Genomic DNA, 20461 nt, shown 5'->3' with positions numbered 1-20461 from the left:
TGACATTCCATTAGTGCCCTGGCACTCCATAGGATCACTCACCACCAATCTTTGCTTGACCTGATAACAATATGACCTGGTCTCAGGTTGTAACACATATGAAATCATTCACGTATCATTATACAGCACTTGTGATTGGTATTGTATTGACCTCAGTTTATCAATGGAAATTTAAAGAAAAATATTAGTCTACAAATTATATGCCAAATTTGAAAAATGTGTGTCCAAGTGTGACACAAAACATACACTATGTGATCAAAAGTATCTGGACACCTGCCTGAAAATGACTTACAAGTTCATGGTGCCCTCCATCGGTAATGCTGGAATTCAGTATGGTGTTGGCCCACTCTTAGCCTCGATGACAGCTTCCATTCTCACAGGCAAATGTTCAATCAGGTGCTAGAATGTTTCTTGGGGAATGGCAGCCTATTCTTCATGGAGTGTTGCACTGAGGAGGGGTATTAATGTTGGTCGGAGAGGCCTGGCATGAAGCTGGCATTCCAAAACATCCCAAAGGTGTTCTATAGGATTCAGGTCAGAACTCTGTGCAAGCCAGCCCAATACAGGGATGTTATTGACGTGTAACCACTCCGCCACAGGCGGTGCATTATGAACAGGTGCTTGATCGTGTTGTAAGATGCAATCGCTCTGTCCAAATTGCTCTTCAACAATGGAGAGGAAGAAGGTGATAGTGCCATGCAAAACAAGGGGTGCAAGCCCCCTGCATGAAAAACATGACCACACCATCGCCTCCGAATTTTACTGTTGGCACTACCCACGCTGGCAGGCGACTTTCACCGGGCATTCACCATACCCACATCCAGCCATCGGATCACCACATTGTGTACCATGATTCGTCACTCCACACAACGTTTTTCCACTGTTCAATCGTCCAATGTTTACGCTCCTTACACCAAGCGAGGAGTCTTTTGGCATTTACCGGCGTGATATGTGGCTTACAAGCAGCCACTTGACTTTGAAATCATAGTTTTCTCACCTCCCGCCAAATTGTCATAATACTTGCAGTGGATCCTGATGCAGTTTGGAATTCCCATGTGATGATCTGAGTAGATGTCTGCCTATTACACATTACGGCACTCTTCAACTGTCAGCGCTCTCTGTCAGTCAACAGACGAGGTTGGCCTGTATGCTTTTGTGCTGTATGTGTCCCTTCACGTTTCCACTTCACTATCACATCGGAAACAGTGGACCTATGGATGTTTAGGAGTATGGAAATCTTGTGTACCGACATGACACAAGTGACACCCAATCACCTGACCACATTCAATGTCCATGAGTTCCGTGGAGTGACCTGTTCTGCTCTCTCATGATGTCTAATGACTGCTGAGGTCGCTGGTATGGAGTACCTGGCAGCAAAGTGCACCTAATATGAAAAATGTATGTTTTTGGGTATGTCTGGATAGTTTTGATCACATAGTGTATGTGAATCATATAGAATATTTCCAAACAAAGAGCATAGTGTAATATAGAGTGGCACAGATAAAACCAGCCCAAACCGGAATGCGAACGTGTGTGAGTAGCTTCACTAGCTTGTCAGTTTCTTTGCCATCTTCTAACACTAGTAGCATCTGAGTAGTTCAGGCAAAAAGTAGTCATTATAAACCATGTACTTCATTGCCATGCCTTACTCCATTGAAGAACGTCTGTTCATTGTTGAAGAATATGTGTGGCCTGAATCCATCAAAGTTGTTTGTGACACTTTTCATGAAAAGTTTCCTGAAAGTAATATTCCTGCAAAATCAATGATTCAGGATCTAGTAAGAAAGTGGTGTTCGACAGGCAGTGTTGTTATTTCAAAGATAAATAAGGCACCGACTGTATGTACACTGAAGTTGTGACAAACGTGATGGCACACATTGAAAGAAGTCCGCACAAGTCAACACGACAATTATCACAGCAATGTGGAATATCTTGCAGGTCATGTCAACGCATCCTTCATAGCTTAAAAATGAAACCTTACCGTGTGAGTGTTGTTGAGCAAATAAAAGAAGCGGACAAGGGTAAGCGTACACATTACTGTAATTGGTTGCTGGAAAATGTCGCTGGGGGACATCTTGATCTGTTCCTCCCATTTTCAACGGCTGAAGTTTGGTTTCATCTTTTGGGTTACATTAATTCACAAAACACCGTACACTGGGCTACAGAGATCCCCATGGCATACTGCAAAAGCCATTACACGATTTAAAAATTGGTGTATGGTGTGCTGTATCTGGTAACAGAATTATTGGGCCATTGTTCTTCAACGAAATTGTCAACACACTTGTTTACTTGCAACTCCACAATGAATGTTTGGCTCTGTTAACTCCAAATGAAAAATGTTGTGCATATTCCCAGCAAGATGGGGCAACGTCTCATACATCAGATTTGTCCTTAGCTCATATACATACTGATTTTACAGGAGAGAGGACCATTAGTAAAGGTTTGTGACCATTCCGCTCTCCTGACTTGTCACCATGTGACTTTTACCTCTGGGGATTTCTAAAGGCTAGAGTCTACAGCAGCAATCCCAGAACACTTGAGACATTAAAAAACAACATATGTGAAGAAATTTCGAACAGTCCTCAAAGAGTACTGAAAAGTGTTTTCCTTAACATGCTTCGTTGTGCACAACTTTGCTTGAGAAAATTTTGAACATAGACTTTAAATTCCTTTCTAAAATATGCTTATTAAACTGATAAAAGTAAATCTGTTACTTAAACTGTTAATTACATAGTCAATAATGAAACTGTACAATAAAAATAGGAAGTGATGATGTACGTTGATTTTCTTCATTCATATTCCTTTCAGCACAGGGGCCAGTTTTATGTGCTCCACACTGTATGACATAACTAACGCTAATAAGGGATGTAGTTAACCTGTAGTTAACCTGGAAAACAATACTTCACATACAAAAATATGTAATACTTTTAATTGTTATGTCTACGAACACGTAAGAAGTATATAACCTTTCTTGTGAAGCTGATCTCGGCACAGAAACATTACAGGGAAAAGAAATTTCTGTGGCATTGTACTTATATGACATGCCAGTTTTATACTATATGGCAGTGCCAGTGACTATGTAAAGGATCATTAGTTGTTTGATTTCTTAAACAAGTGAAAGGGTGCCTATATTTTAAATTAATGCTGCTTATGTAGAGCTGTTTAACCAAAAGGCTGGTTTGGCCATCACAGTGATCTGCAAGGCATTGTAGTGATATCCTCAGACCTTTTAACTGACCTACTCATCAAGATATATGTAATTTAATTGGATAGGTAAAAAAATCTACTCACTAAGCGGCTGCAGGAGAAAACACATATAAAGGTATTAAACATTGCAAGCATTCAGAGCCAGTGGCTCCTTCTGGTAGAAGGGCTGAAGGGGAAGGAAGAGGTGTGAAGGAAAAGACTGGCAGTGTTTACGAAAGGGGTACCTTTATATGTGTTTTCTCATGTACCACTTGGTGAGTAGATTTTCTATCTATCCAGTTACCTTATATTTTCAAAAACTGATGATTTTCATTGATATCTCAAGATATATGGGAGCTTATAGTTTAAAAATCCTAGGGGTGACTTCAGCATGTTGTCACTGAGTTGCTAAGACACACTTTCGTTTAAGTATTGGCCAATACACATTATTTTGCTCATTGACTTACATGTGCTTACTACTTTTGTCTATCAACATGCGTTGCTATAGCTGTTTAAGCACAAGCTCAGCTATTAAAAATTTAATATGAATTTATAGTTAATGCTATTCAAGTCTGTAGAACATTTTTGTAGGAAATGTTCAGCCATTATTGGCTGATGTTGAAATCCATATATGTAACTGTTCAGTGTGAATGGTTCGAATTTCCTTTTCTTTCTGTGCCACTAAGCATCTACGAAATGCATTTAAACTTTTTTTCTTTAATTAAGAGCTGTCTCCAAGAATTATTATGGGAGCAAGTGTTATCTCCACTCATTTTTCACATCACTGATTTTATCCATAACCTAAACTTATAGATAAAAAGAATCTCAAATTCCAGCAGTGTGGGAGTGTTAACAACTTCTTTATTATTTACTTCTTTTCAACTTGTATTTGTGCAGAACTAAATCTGTTCCTGTGAACTGAAGGCTGCAGTTGGACTTCACTTGCTCCATCAAATTTTGCCAATCAAAGACGATCCTATTTCACAATGAAATAATCTGAGATTAACATTTATAGAATGCAGCCATACCCTGTGCTCTAGGAGTGCGCATAAACTGGGGTTGTGGCTCCGCTGTCTATTTTGGACCTGGAGCCCTATATCCGGCTGATTTGATGTATCACCATTTCGTGGTTTAGTTCTTTAGCCTGACAACAAATGTTGGGTTCCATGTTTTGGGCAACTTAGCATATATGGCTAAGTTATGTGTCACCTGAAGATGTGGTTTTCAGTGCCACAAAACCAATTGTGATCTGAGAACGAAAAGATTAAATACAAGATGATTAGTCACAGCTGCAGTTGCCCTGTTTACAAGGTTTAGCAGTGACAAAATTGGTTCAAATGATCCTGAGCACTATGGGACTTAACATCTGTGGTCATCAGTCCCCTAGAATTTAGAACTACTTAAACCTAACTAGTCTAAGGACATCACACACATCCATGCCCGAGGCAGGATTCGAACCTGCGACCGTAGCAGTCACGCGGTTCCAGACTGAAGCGTCTAGAACCGCATGGCCACACCGGCCGGCAGCAGTGACAAAAAAGATGAAAAACAGAGAAAGGCATTGTAGCTTACACCTTTTTTAAGTGGTGCATCACAATCCTCAGCTTTTTGAGTGGTGGAAAATTTACAGTTTATGTAGATGTATTCTAGATTCCTTTGTGTTCTAAGGAACCTCATATAATGGGTTTTATCTGCATAGAGTGAGACAGTTTGAAGAAAACCAGTGTAAGATTTCAGCAAAAAATTCATTCATAGTTTATTTGGGATTGATTTCTGAGAATTCGTCAATAAGAATTGTAGTATTACCTGTGAAAAGGGTGAGTTTTAAATATAATCTTTGTATTAGAACACTGTGGGAGGTCATAAATGAAAGTAAGAAACAGCAGCACAATGCAAAACGAGTTGCCCCACTCAGATGAGGCAAGCTCTCATGAAGAGCCATTCAGCATTACAGTCTGCCTTTGGTTCTTTAACTGTAACTGAAGCCACAAATTGACAGCACCGCCATAATATTTTGTCTGTCTAAAAAAAACTGATTCTTAAAAAATTGTAGTACTCATTTGAAAAAAATAAAATAAAAACTATAGCTTCTGCTTTATCACTGTTCTGTGTGTTTGCCATATGGCAAAATACTCCCCTCCTTACATGTTATCATTTGCCAAAATCTTGTTTCAGTATCTCAAACAGTTTATGAGATATGAGGGATATTATGAATGTTGGGTTCTCTCATGCATGCAATTGGAACTAAATGTGCTGCGTAAAATCCATTTTCTTGAGGAAGTTGATCTGATCTCCTCTCAAGTTTAAAGAAAAATTCAAAATGTTAGCTGCATTTCATACGCAGCAATATATGGTCTAATACACACCAAACGCAAATTCATAGCAGTCCCTATTTTTCATTGCAACATTTTCAAATTTCATGCTTATATGTGAAATATGACAATAACTATGACCACTAACAAAATAATAGGCATTTCTTATACTGAATAGATTCTGTAAAATTTGTAGGGTGTGTGTCTTGATTCAGTCAGTGCACTGCTTCGCCAACCCGACCTGCTCTGTGTGATGTCAAACAAGTGCACCATGACCTGATGTCAAACAAGTGCACCGTGACCTCTTCTTTAACTAGTGGTGGTCCCAGCCCTCCCTGGCAGAGGATGCATGGACTACAGATGGCAGGACATGGCTGAGGGGGTGGGAGGGGACTGGGAGTAGTAAAGGAGAGGGGCACAAAAGGGAAAAAGACCAGTGAGCGCACAGGCAGAGAGCAGCACACAATGAACACGAGGGGATGCAAATTAGGTGGTGGTGACAGGACAGGGGGAGGGGGGGGGGCGGCAGAAACAGTTGGGTGGAGGGTGTGGGGACAGCAGGTTGTCTTAGGCTCAGGCTGGGATGATTTTAGGAATGGAGAGTTGTTGTTGTTGTTGTTGTTGTTGTTGTGGTCTTCAGTCCTGAGACTGGTTTGATGCAGCTCTCCATGCTACTCTATCCTGTGCAAGCTTCTTCATCTCCCAGTACCTACTGCAACCTACATCCTTCTGAATCTGCTTAGTGTATTCATCTCTTGGTCTCCCCCTATGATTTTTACCCTCCACGCTGCCCTCCAATACTAAATTGGTGATCCCTTGATGCCTCAGAACATGTCCTACCAACCGATCCCTTCTTCTGGTCAAGTTGTGCCACAAACTCCTCTTCTCCCCAATCCTATTCAATACTTCCTCATTAGTTATGTGATCTACCCATCTAATCTTCAGCATTCTTCTGTAGCACCACATTTCAAAAGCTTCTATTCTCTTCTTGTCCAAACTATTTACCGTCCATGTTTCACTTCCATACATGGCTACACTCCATACAAATACTTTCAGAAATAACTTCCTGACACTTAAATCTATACTTGATGTTAACAAATTTCTCTTCCTTGCCATTGCCAGTCTACATTTTATATCCTCTCTACTTCGTCCATCATCAGTTATTTTGCTCCCCAAATAGCAAAACTCCTTTACTACTTTAAGTGTCTCATTTCCTAATCTAATACCCTCAGCATCACCCGACTTAACTCGACTACATTCCATTATCCTCGTTTTGCTTTTGTTGATGTTCATCTTATATCCTCCCTTCAAGACATCATCCATTCCGTTCAACTGCTCTTCCAAGTCCTTTGCTGTCTCTGCCAGAATTACAATGTCATCGGCGAACCTCAACGTTTTTATTTCTTCTCCATGGATTTTAATACCTACTCCAAATTTTTCTTTTGTTTCCTTTACTGCTTGCTCAATATAGAGATTGAATAACATCGGGGAGAGTCTACAACCCTGTCTTACTCCCTTCCCAACCACTGCTTCCCTTTCATGTCCCTCAACTCTTATAACTGCCATCTGGTTTCTGTACAAGTTGTAAATAGCCTTTCGCTCCCTGTATTTTACCCCTGCCACCTTTAGAATTTGAAAGAGAGTATTCCAGTCAACATTGTCAAAAGCTTTCTGTAAGTCTACAAATGCTAGAAACGTAGGTTTGCCTTTCCTTAATCTTTCTTCTAAGATAAGTCGTAAGGTCAATATTGCCACACGTGTTCCAGTATTTCTACGGAATCCAAACTGATCTTCCCCGAGGTCGGCTTCTACTAGTTTTTCCATTCGTCTGTAAAGAATTCGTGTTAGTATTTTGCAGCTGTGGCTTATTAAACTGATTGTTCGGTAATTTTCACATCTGTCAACACCTGCTTTCTTTGGGATTGGAATTATTATATTCTTCTTGAAGTCTGTGGGTATTTCGCCTGTCTCATATCTCTTGCTCACCAGATGGTAGAGTTTTGTCAGGACTGGCTCTCCCAAGGCCGTCAGTAGTTCCAATGGAATGTTGTCTACCCCGGGGGCCTTGTTTCGACTCAGGTCCTTCAGTGCTCTGTCAAACTCTTCACGCAGTATCATATATCCCATTTCATCTTCATCTACATCCTCTTCCATTTCCATAATATTGTCCTTAAGTACATCGCCCTTGTATAGACCCTCTATATTCTCCTTCCACCTTTCTGCTTTCCCTTCTTTGCTTAGAACTGGGTTTCCATCTGAGCTCTTGATGTTCATACGTGTGGTTCTCTTATCTCCAAAGGTCTCTTTAATTTTCCTGTAGGCAGTATCTATCTTACCCCTAGTGAGATAAGCCTCTACATCCTTACATTTGTCCTCTAGCCATCCCTGCTTAGCCATTTTGCACTTCCTCTCGATCTCATTTTTGAGACGTTTGTATTCCTTTTTGCCTGCTTCATTTACTGCATTTTTATATTTTCTCCTTTCATCAATTAAATTCAATATTTCTTCTGTTACCCAAGGATTTCTACTAACCCTCTTCTTTTTACCTACTTGATCCTCTGCTGCCTTCACTACTTCATCCCTCAGAGCTACCCATTCTTCTTCTACTGTATTTCTTTCCCCCATTCCTCTTAATTGTTCCCTTATGCTCTCCCTGAAACTCTGTACAACCTCTGGTTCTTTCAGTTTATCCAGGTCCCATCTCGTTAAATTCCCACCTTTTTGCAGTTTCTTCAGTTTTAATCTACAGGTCATAACCAATAGATTGTGGTCAGAGTCCACATCTGCCCCTGGAAACGTCTTACAATTTAAAACCTGGTTCCTAAATCTCTGTCTTACCATTATATAATCTATCTGATACCTTTTAGTATCTCCAGGGTTCTTCCATGTATACAACCTTCTATCATGATTCTTAAACCAAGTGTTAGCTATGATTAAGTTGTGCTCTGTGCAAAATTCTATCAGGCGGCTTCCTCTTTCATTTCTTAGCCCCAATCCATATTCACCTACTACGTTTCCTTCTCTCCCTTTTCCTACACTCGAATTCCAGTCACCCATGACTATTAAATTTTCATCTCCCTTCACTATCTGAATAATTTCTTTTATTTCATCATACATTTATTCAATTTCTTCGTCATCTGCAGAGCTAGTTGGCATATAAACTTGTACTACTGTAGTAGGTGTGGGCTTCGTATCTATCTTGGCCACAATAATGCGTTCACTATGCTGTTTGTAGTAGCTTACCCGCATTCCTATTTTCCTATTCATTATTAAACCTACTCCTGCATTACCCCTATTGGACTTTGTGTTTATAACCCTGTAGTCACCTGACCAGAAGTCTTGTTCCTCCTGCCACTGAACTTCACTAATTCCCACTATATCTAACTTTAACCTGTCCATTTCCCTTTTTAAATTTTCTACCCTACCTGCCCGATTAAGGGATCTGACATTCCACGCTCCGATCCGTAGAACGCCAGTTTTCTTTCTCCTGATAACGACATCCTCTTGAGTAGTCCCCGCCCGGAGATCCGAATGGGGGCTATTTTACCTCCGGAATATTTTACCCAAGAGGACGCCATCATCATTTAATCATACAGTAAAGCTGCATGCCCTCGGGAAAAATTACGGCCGTAGTTTCCCCTTGCTTTCAGCCGTTCGCAGTTATTGTTACAAGGCCAGATCAGTCAATCATCCAGACTGTTGCCCTTGCAACTACTGAAAAGGCTGCTGCCCCTCTTCAGGAACCACACGTTTGTCTGGCCTCTCAACAGATACCCCTCCGTTGTGGTTGTACCTACGGTACGGCTATCTGTATCGCTGAGGCACGCAAGCCTCCCCACCAATGGCAAGGTCCATGGTTCATGGGGGGGGGGGGGGGGGATGGAGAGTATTTATTGCAAAATAGAATGGAGAGTATTTTGCAATAAATACTCCCATCTTCACAGTTCATAAAAGCCTGAGGAGGGAAGGATCCTGATGGCCTGGGTTGTGAAGCAACCATTGAAATCAAACATGTTATGCCACAGGGTGGTCCACTTCACTCTTGGCCACAGTTTGGAGGTGGCCATTCGTCCTGGTGGACAGCTGGATTGTAGTTGTACCAGTATAAAAAGCTGAGCAATGATTACAGCAGGACCTCTTTCACATGTAGCCTACCTGTGGTGGTGCAGGATAAGCCTGTGACAGGGGAGGAAGTGCTGGGTGAATGGATTGGACAGATCATGCACCTGGATCTTCCACAGGGGTATGATCGCTGTGGCAAGGGACTGTGATTGCGAGTAGTAAAAGGATGGAATAGGATGTTGTAGAGATTGGGTGGGTAGTGGATCACCACTTACAGAGGGGTGAGAAGAATCTTGGGTGGGATGTCCCTCATAATGTCAGTGTATGATATTAGATAATCAGAGCCCTCATGAAGGTTGTGGTCCAATTGTTCCAATTCAGGTTGGTATTGGGTGATGAAGGAGGTGATCTCTAGTAGCATCCTCCCACCATGCCTAAGAACCAGCTACAAGAGATTGCCCTCTTGTCACCCTTTACCATGCTGGACTGGGACAACTGGGTCACATTCTTTGTCAGGGCTTTGATTATCTCTCACCATGCACAGAAATTAGAGACATCCTACCCAGGATCTCTGACACCCCTTCGAACATGGTGTACCATCACCCACCCACCTAACCTCAGCATCATCCTAGTCCATCCCTATGCCACTTCCAGTCCCAGTCCTTTGCACACAGAGATCATATCCTTTTGGTACACCCAGGTGTAAGATTACCCAATCCACCCACCCAACCCTGCCACAGGTGTATCCTACTCCATCAGGGGCTGGCCACCTGTGAAAGCAGGCATGTCATACACTAGCTCTGCTGCAACCATTGCTCAGCCTTTTGTATTCTTATGACCACCAACCAGCTGTCCACTAACATGAATAGCCACCGACAAACTTTGGCCAAGAGTGATGTGGACCACTCTATGACACAACATGCAACTGTACATAACATGTTTGATTTCAATAACTGTTTCATGACATGGGCTATCTGGATCCTCCCCTCTACCATCAGCTTTTATGAATTGTGAAGATGGGAGTTGTACTTACAACACATTCTCTGCTTCCAAAATAATCCTGGTCTCAACCTACTGTCCTTACGTCCTCCACCCAACTGTTTCTGCACCCCTCTGCCCTGACACCTCCTCTCAGTCCATGTCCACTCAACTTCATTGTGCACTGCTCTTTGACAGTGCACCCACCGGTCTTAGCCCGTTTTCTGCTCCTCTCCATTCCGCCCCTCCTCCCCTGCATCCTCCTTCCCCAACCCTTCCCTGTGGTGTCCTAACACTGCACTTGGCAACTGTGTCCTGCCACCTCGAGTCCTTGCATGCCTTGCCAGCCTGTGTTAATTTCTCTTTCTGCACCCATACTGTGATATCCCTCCTCTTTCCCTGGCCCACTCTGGATTGTTGCTCCTGCTCAATGCGTTGCAGTTGCTTTGTGGCCAGAGTGGCTGGAGATAGCCGTCCATACATAGGCAGGGAAGGGGGGCAAAGGTTGTTGCCTTTGGCTCACAGCGACAATGTACAGGAGGTTGAGCGGTCAGGACCTGTAAGTGGGCATCCAGGACTGCCGTTAAATGATAGAACAGGAAATTAGGTAAAATAAAGAAAGTATATTTCAGTGTACAGCATACAAAGGGCATGCTGAGGGTTGGAATTTACCAGGTTTAGGCCAGTCTAGGAGGTCGAACAACCAACTGCAATGGACAATGGAAGGGCGTCATTTCATGTTAACTTATGTTGGTAGCAGGTCACGGAGTGCAGAACCAGAGGCTCTGCCTCCCAAGGAAGACGTCTGTTCTGCTCAAGGTCTGGATCACAAGAGAGTGAAGCAACTGTGCCTGCAGTGCAGAATCATCCAGAATGCACACACGTGACATATATCCCACGTTCACTATTGGCTAAAGCCAATGGCATGTATTCACTAGCAGTTTCAGCAGGGGCCTCAAGGTGATTCTTATCAGCAACTTAATGGGACATGCCTCAGTTCTGAAAGACGGGCAACTTGAGTCACATAGGTACAACCGAAGTTGCTCTAGGAGAAAGCTTGTAAAGATCTGTTTGGGGCTTTGAAATAAATTTTGTAACGAATTCCCTAAAATATTCCTTCACTGGCTTTCACTTTGTAAATGTCATGTTTGTGTGAGGTGTGCTTGCTTACGTGACTTTGTGTGTGCTTTTCTTTTGTGATTAAGGCTTTGGCCAAAAGCTTACATCTTTTCATCATGTCTGTCTGCAACTCAACGTATTAAACTGCATAATATTGGTCTTTGTGACCTTAAGCCTAAAACTGTTAGCTGTGAACCACGTGTATGCCTGTTCATCTAGTAACTGAACTGTCTCTGCAAGTGTTTGTTGGACCCTTGATTAGTGTATTTGTGTCATCAGCAAATGTTTTAGTTTCTGCCTTTAAAGTCACTGGAAAATAATTTATGTTGGTTAGAAACAAGAGTGGACCCAGTATTGATCCTTGTGGTACTACACATTACTTTCACCCACTCCAAGGTTATTTTCATGCCTGCAGTACCATCTCCTAATGAGACCCTCAGCCTTCTTTTATGAAGGTAAGATTCCATCCATACAAGGGGTGCCATTAATGCCATAACACTGTAGTTTGCCAAGTAGAATTTTGTGGTCCACACAATGAAAGCTTTGTCATGACTTTCACATAAACACCACAGAGCATAAAAATACAGTTTTACTCCTCAAGAAGTTACCTAGCTTCTGATGTTAGACCCTGTAACTTCAATGTTCTCTGATGTCATTAAATCACATTTTAGGAAATTGATTTCTATCCTCAATTTGTTTCTGAAGACTCTCTCTATAATGCCTTGAAGTTTGTTGGTGTATTTTTGGTGAACCATGTATATGCCACATGAGTTTCTATGGTAGAATTACATACTTTACTTTGAATAAAAATTATTCCTTTTGATATTATGTAAACCTTAAAACCATTCATGAAATGACTTTGTTGCAGGATAAATGATTTACTATTAGCAACACAAGACCTTACTTTGACACAGTCCAGTAAGTATTCTTCTTGTACATCTCATTGTTCTGATTTTGTCATTGTTATTATTCACCGTGTTTCTGAATGCTTAAAGTTGTTATATGCAGCTATGTTTGTTTATAAGCGTCTGAACAGTCACAAAATGATAGTAATATCACTTTGGGGTATAATAATGTATGGAAAGTTCTGGTTGAGAACTATGAATTATTTAGGAATAAAGGAGACAACTCACCAAAAGGCGGAAGTGCTGTGTTGTTGACAGATACACAAATAAAAGGTACAGAGCTTTGCTAACTTTCAGGATGAACTTTCTTTTTCAAGCTTGTAGGAAACACACACACACACACACACACACACACACAAACCCTCCCTGCCTTCCGCCTCTCTCCATGTCTCACCCCACCCCACCCTGCATCCCCAGCCCACCCCAGTCCACTCACTGTATGCCCGAAGTTCATTCCAAAAGCCGGCAAAGCTCTGTACCTTTTGTTTGTGTACCTATCGACAACACAGCGCTTCTGCCTTTCGGTGGGCTGTCTCCTTTATTGCTAAATTATTAGTAATATCACTTTTATATTCAGATTTCGTTTTCTGTATAACAGCACCTAAATTTAGATATTTTTTTATTTATTGTAGAGTTTTCATGCATTTTTGCACAAATCTTTCTGTAGATTTCATGGAACTTTTTCTGTAGTATTGTTTTCTTGTCTTTATTAATATCCATAACATGTTTCAGATGTAAATCAGTTAATATAAATACAATGAATTATTAAACTTATTACTGGAGCCGAATAGGCCATGAACATCTTTAATTACTCAAAGCTAAATTCTGGTGATTACATGTTGAAAGGCTAGGCCTTTCTTAGGATGATGCCACATAGGAAGTATTTCTGCTCTGCCTGTGGAAGTTCGCTAAGATGCTCAGGTTCATTCAGTAAATGAGGACTGCAGATCAGAAGATGTAGTTAGTTTATTTCACCAAAGTATTAGAGAAATAATAGGCAAAGTAGTTGAGCTGCTAATTTATCTGTGTCTCAGAGCGTCATTTACATAGCAAAGAAATAATAAGGTTTCCTTTGGAGAGGTACATCTTGTCTGATTTGTGTGCAAGGAGTTCATTGCAGAATGGAGGTGATGTGTTCTGTGTTATACACACACTCAGTAACTGATTGTCCCAGGTTGTAAATTAACATTTACCTTCATTCCACACCAAAATGCAGAAATACAAACAGACTTGTACAGACTAAACTTGTTCAGAATTGACTTAGTGTGCCAACTGGACTTACCAAATTAATGATTGATAAACAGTAATCATCATTTAGTCTGTCCATGACAGCACATGAAAGATTGTAAGTTCCACAGAGGGAATCACGAAGACAGGTATCATTGAACTTATTTACAAAAGGGATAATAAGTCTTATGTTCAGTTAGCACTGACCCCTTTTCAGTAAGTGTGAAAAAGTAGAAGTCCTTTTAGTAGTACTGTGATGGCAACTACTGTTGATGGTGTAAGTTCTACTCAAGAATACCAGTCTTTGGGCACCAATTCCAAGGGAGGCAAGTTGGAGGAGGTGAAGTTCCCAGGGCAATGGCTGGCTGCTTGTAGTGACAGCAGTACAGTATCCTCCAGATTGGGCTGCTGCCAGAACTGCGGGATATACAGGGTGAAAAGCATTTAAACCGACAAACTCTGGGAGGTTGTAGGGGACATAAAACAATATTTTTCCCTAATGTCAGTTTTTCCTATGAGGAGTATTTAAACTGGTAGAGGAAGATTGCTCTGATGGCAAATTAATTAAACCAACAAACACTTTTTCAGTTTTTTGTGACCAAGAGACAACACATTAACACAACCCAATTTCAATTACAGTAGATTTTCAAAAATGCCTCCATTGACACGTAAACAAAGGTTACACCGTCGGATCGTGTTCTGTCTGACATGGGCAAAAACCCCAGGAGTATCTTGAATTGTTCCTGCTGCTGCTACTATCTAGGCAACCACATCCTCTTCTGATGCAACAGGGGTTGCATAAACAAGGTTGTGCATCTCCAGAGGGGACATATCTGGGGCTCGAGCGGGCCATGGTACAGGACCACCTCTGCCAATCCACGTTTCTGGAAACCGTCGGTCCAGGAATCAGCGCACACGGCAACTGAAATGTGCCAGTGCCCTGTCATGTTGGAGCCACATGCATTGTCTTGTAGGGAGCGGGACATCTTCCAGCAATTCTGGTAATGCTCTGGTGAGAAAATTGTAATAGTGCCTGCCATTTAATGGCCTAGGTAGCAAATACGGCCCAATTAAACAGTCCCCAACAACACCGTCCCACACATTAACAAAGAACTGCACTTTATGAGCACTAGTAACTGTGGCATGTTGGTTATCCTCACTCCAAACATGCGAATTGTGCATGTTGAAGACTCCATCACGCCCGAACTTTGCTTCATTGGTAAACAACACAGAGGATGGAAATGTAGGATGCATATCACACTGTTCCAGGTACCACTGCGAAAACTGTGCTTTGGGTGGATAATCAACTGGTTCCAGGTTGTGAACATGCTGTAAGTGAAATGGATGTAACAATTGCTCTTGAAAGACTGTTCTTACATTTGTCTGATACGTCCCCATGTTACACGCAATTGCACGAGTGCTGATTGAAGGATCCCACTCCACTTGCTGCAAGACAGCTTCCTCAATTTGCAGCATTCTTACCGTGCGACGGCATCCCTGTCCAGGTAATCTGCTAAATGACCTAGTCTCACGCAGACGCTGGTACACAGCATCTAAGGTCATATGATGCAGGATACGGCGATTAGGATATTGTTGTTGATAAACCCGCAGTGCAGCTCGTCCGTTGTGGTGCGCTACGTAGTATGCACCAACCATATCAGTGTACTCACTCCAGGTGTATCGCTCCATTAGTAAACAGAGACAATGCACATGGACAGCAGTTGCCTATAACTGAAGAGTGTAATATGCCCTCTAACAGTGGCAGATCGTAATATGGCCTCTAACATCTGAAGAGTGTAATATGGCCTCCACCGGTTTAAATAATCCTCATAGGAAAAAATGACATTAGGGAAAAATATTTGTTTTGATGACCCCTACAACCTCCCAGAGTTTGTCAGTTTAAATACTTTTCACCCTGTAGATCCTGGTGGTCGCTCTTCTTCGGAATTACTTGCAGTGGCGTAGTGGACTGAACTGGCAGAAAGTGGCTGGGCACCGTTTGAAATACACATCTAGGGGAGTGATATTTGCCCAATGCTTGGATGGCACGTGATTTGTGAAGGCAAAGTAATGCTTCCAATTGTAGTACTGTTGTCTGGGATGCGCATGCTGCTGGTCTCAAGGCTGGCACCTCTCATGGTGAAACTGGCACTGCAAGTTTCCATGATGCTGGCTGGAGTTCCACTTCAGAACAGACCAGTGTGTTTTGGACACAGTCCAACTTGTGGTTGATATGCTATGCCTGTTATGCTGTTGCCAGCAAGGTCTGCCAAGGGGTGTCTTCTGTGGAGCTGGAGCATGGACATCTTACAGACTGTACCAGTAATGTGTGTAGCTGTGGCCCAAGGCGAAAGCCTCGGATATGTCAGGAGTGGCCATATACACCAAAGGTTAATCACTCAATCAAGAGACTTGACAATCAAAACATTGTCAAGACCAAATATTTGAAGGTTGTGTGGAGGAGTTTGAATTTTCAGTGAAAAAGTTTTTTTATTATACTCCTGTGTAGATCCCCTATTTTAGACAACAGAGTTTTCCTCTGCAACCTTGACATTGTGATAGATACGATCCTCAAGAAAAACAGGAAGTTGTATGTGGATTTCAGTACAGAACTTTCTAACTAATTCCCCAAAGCAAAGAATGTTAATTGATTTACTTGAATTTTACAACTAGAGTTCAGGGAAGCAGCAGCACAATCACAAATAATATCTTTATATATAGCTTTCTAGTTGATCAGCACAGTGTGAAAAAAGTTAATAATGAACTCTCAGACCATTACGAACAGATAGTAATTATGAAACTAATCAAGGTAGAGTCAGACCGCAAAGTAGGAAACAAAATATTTAATGATAAGAATCCACTAGGAACACAAGACATCTAAAGCCATTCTCAAAGGGCTGCCTTGACAAGAAGACTGCATTACAAATGGCTTGAACAACAAATATATTATATTTTGTCAAACTTGTATCATGTTTGTTTAAAGTGCAGGCACATATGCAGTGATAGTAAGCAACCAATTTGGATAACTGATGCTATTAGCATTTAATATAGGAGGAAATGGGAGTTATATCATAATATGAAGGATGGACATAGCCCAGTAACAGAATTGTACTACAGAAAATACTGCAAAGTGCTGAGACAATCTCAAATGTTGTATTTCACCTAGAGAACAGAAGTCTCTCAGAAAAAAAATTAAAACTACACTGCTAAAAAAAATAAAATAAAAAATAAAATAAAAATAGTACCCCTAGCAACAGAATTTTATTACAAATAATATTGCAAAGTGCTGAGATAGGCTGAAACAATGTACTACATTAAGAGAATAGAAATTTTTCAGAAATAATTAAAACTGCAGTGTGGGAAAAGATAGTACATGTGGAAAGATGATGTTGATCTTGATGTGATGATGGCATATGCTACCTGGGGGATAGTAAATGTGTTTATAATGGTGTCAACGTCATCTGCCAACAGATAACATAGTGGCATAGCAACCAGAGTGCCATCTTGTCTATCATTTAATAGGGAATGTTCACAGCCAGAAGGCTCAGTGTGGTGCAGATGTGTGAAGCAAGCAGGCAACCATGCTTCCTGCAACCAACTGAGCAAGTTCAAAAGCAGTCAAATTGTGACCTTCCGATTGGCGGGATGGTCCTTTTGGAGAATTGCCGCACAAGTTGGATGTGCTGCATCACTTCTGCTACGATGCAGGTGTCAGTGGTCCCGTGAACATTGTCACACCCATAGATGTGGTTCTGGATGTCCATACTGCACAGATGCCCGCTAGCATTGTCGTATTGTGAGGGCAGCAGTGGCAGATCGTACAGTTACCACAGCACAGATAAGAAGGCTTGTGAGCCCAGACATGTCAACATGAACTGTTGCAAACCAGTTATTAGTAATGGGACTATGGGCACACACATCTCTAGCCCCTCTTCCGCACAAGCCACAACATCGACGTGCACAACTCCACTGTTGCTGTCGGAGGATCACTTGGAAGACGGAAGGGCATGCCGTGGTCTTCAGCAATGAAATCAGGTTCTGCCTGCATGCAAGTGATAATTGTTTGTGCGTACGATGTAGACATGGTGAGAAGTGTCTCATAAGAGTGCATTTGTCCAAGACACAATGGCCCCACGCTTATGGTATGGGGTGTATTAAGTTACAGTTCTAGTCCATCTCTGGCGTTTCTGGAGGGGACACTAATCAGTGTTTAGTACATGCAGAAAGATGTTAGACCTGTTCTTTTGCTGTTTATGCAACAGGAAGGTAATGTGTTTGTTCCAACAGGATAATGCTCATCCATACACTGCCTGTGAAACTCAATGTTCTCTGCAAGACATACAGCATCTTTTTAGGCCAACATGATTTCCAGACTAATCTGTAATTGAGCAAATGTGGGATGTTATGGGATGAGAAGTGACTCGTGCAACTCGTCAACCAACAACTCTTACGGAACTACACAAACAGGTCAAGCAGTTGTCGCATAACATATCCCAGGACAGAATTTGCCATCTATATAATCGACTGGATGCCAGAGTAACCAATTGCACTGCCACCTGTGGAAGCTACATCATGTGCTAGTATGGGTGTTTCAGCATGGGTCGATACCTAGTACCTCAGAACCACTTGTGCTATTGATCTGCAAATGTAATCATTTCATGTACACTACATGCTCTGCTGCAAAAATAAACTTGAGTGAATTGGAAACTTCTGAAAGGGTATACTAAGTTTTTATTCCAGCAGTGTATATGGTCTGTTGTGAAAGAGGTATCTGGACAGAACATGTGTGCTCAGTATAACGTGCCTGTCTAATGTGAGAATGAAACTGTTAGTGATCTACCAGGGGAGTTGTGTAGAATATTTAACAATCACTTCTTGTGAAAAATCAGCAAGATAAATCAAAATGTTGTTGGTAGTACAGGTAAATGTGTAGAACTCTTGAAACTTTATGTGCAACTACAGGAAACAACCAAGAGACAAAACTAAATCAATTATTGCATCATTAAAAAGTAAAGTTTCCCACAGGTATTATGAAATTTCAAGTGGTATTAAGATCAGTTTACCATACATTAATTCTGTACTTGAGTCATCTGTTCAATGAACCTGTCAGGAGCGGTCAGTTTCTTAAGAGACTGAAATACTCACAAGTGAAACTCTTTTATAAAAAGGATAGAAAAGATAATGCAGACAGTTACCAGCTAATTTCTTTGCTACCACAGTTTTCAAAAGTTTTTGAGAAAGCAATATGTGAGTAATGGAAATTGTAGTGCATATAATTTGCTGTTAGATTTTCAGTTTGGTTTTAGTCCAATGCTATTTATTCTTTTGTGTGAAGTAATAGCAGGGCTATATGATAGATTGAAGACATTTGGTGTTTTGATTGATATAACAAAAGCACTGGATTGTGTGAACCATACAATACTTTCCCCCTCTATCTTTCCACCTCCTCCACCCCCAATCTCTGTCCATCTCCTACTACCCCTCACTCCATCTCCTCCTCCCCTTCTCTCTGTCAATCTGCCCCATCCCCTCTGCCCCATCTTCATCTGCTTCTTCATCCCTATCCAGCTCCTTCTCCATCTTCTAATTCCATCTCCTCTCCCCCTCGTTTTGTCCATCTTCCTCTCTCCCCTCTCTGTCCATCTCACTCTCCCCCCCCTCTCTCCCCCTCTCCCCACCTCTCCCCCTCTCCCAGTCCCTCTCCATTTCCTCCTCTTGCCTTCCTCTGTCCATTTCCTCCTCTTCCCTCGCTCTGTCCATTTCCTCCTCCACCTCTGTCTGTTCATCTCTTCCTCCTCACTCGCTCAGACTATCTTTTCATCTCCCCATTTCTCTTGATCTTCTCCTCTTTCTTCATGTCCATACCCCCCTCCCTTATCTCTGTCCATCTCCTCCTCCTGTCTGTGCCTACCTCTTCTTTCCCCCTCACTGTCTCTCCATCTCCTCCTCCCCATAGTCTTCCCGTATTATGCTCATGCAAGTTGGAGGCTGGTCATTGTTACCCCTTCCCGTATTACTTTCCAGATTATAACTAATATAAGTCATCCAGTGATTTAAGATAAGCTTTTTACCCATTGCTTTGCCCACAAATGCACATGTCAACAATATTTCACATACATTTAACAATTTCACACATATTTGAACATTTCAAACAATTGAAAATCCAGGAAGGAATGTAACAGCACTATGAAAAGGAAAGTTGTCACTCACCATTTGTGGAGATGCTGAGTCGCAGATAGGCACAACAAAAGACTGTCACAGTATAAGCTTTCGGCCATCGAAGGCCTTTGTCAGAAATAGATGACACACACACACACACACACACACACACACACACACACACACACACACACGCACGCACGCACGCACGCTAAACTCAACTCACACACGACTGCAGCCTATGCGACATAATCAAGATCCTGCACCAGAAATACTTTCACAGTTATTCATGGCTACCGAGGCAGCATGGCTCAATATTTCTGCAGACTTCCAATGACCTGTAGAGTTGAGTTGCTGCACTAAGCTGGAAAAAAAGGAGGTCTGCCATGATATTAGCAGGTATTCCATGGCTTTTGCCACCTCAGTGTAATCAATCATAGAAAATGGCATGACTATTTGCTGGTCCATTTGGGCATTTGGGCAATGCTGATCAGATGCCTGTTTAATTTGGTA

General features: G+C 41.7%; 1 protein-coding gene across 2 annotated transcripts in view; it reads left to right on the top strand.

Moving 5' to 3' along the window:
- The window catches only part of LOC124802881, a 255647-nt gene that overhangs the window by 166228 nt on the left and 68958 nt on the right, over positions 1 to 20461 (top strand). For both annotated transcript variants that reach the window (XM_047263926.1, XM_047263927.1), the window contains exon 16: positions 12526 to 12575. In XM_047263926.1, the coding sequence (XP_047119882.1) occupies positions 12526 to 12575 (50 nt within the window). The remainder of the gene's footprint in view (positions 1 to 12525; positions 12576 to 20461) is intronic.

Source organism: Schistocerca piceifrons, chromosome 6 (assembly GCF_021461385.2).
Source record: "Schistocerca piceifrons isolate TAMUIC-IGC-003096 chromosome 6, iqSchPice1.1, whole genome shotgun sequence".
In the NCBI taxonomy this organism is placed as follows: Eukaryota; Metazoa; Arthropoda; class Insecta; order Orthoptera; family Acrididae; genus Schistocerca; species Schistocerca piceifrons.
This window is presented reverse-complemented; position numbering and strand designations above follow the sequence as displayed.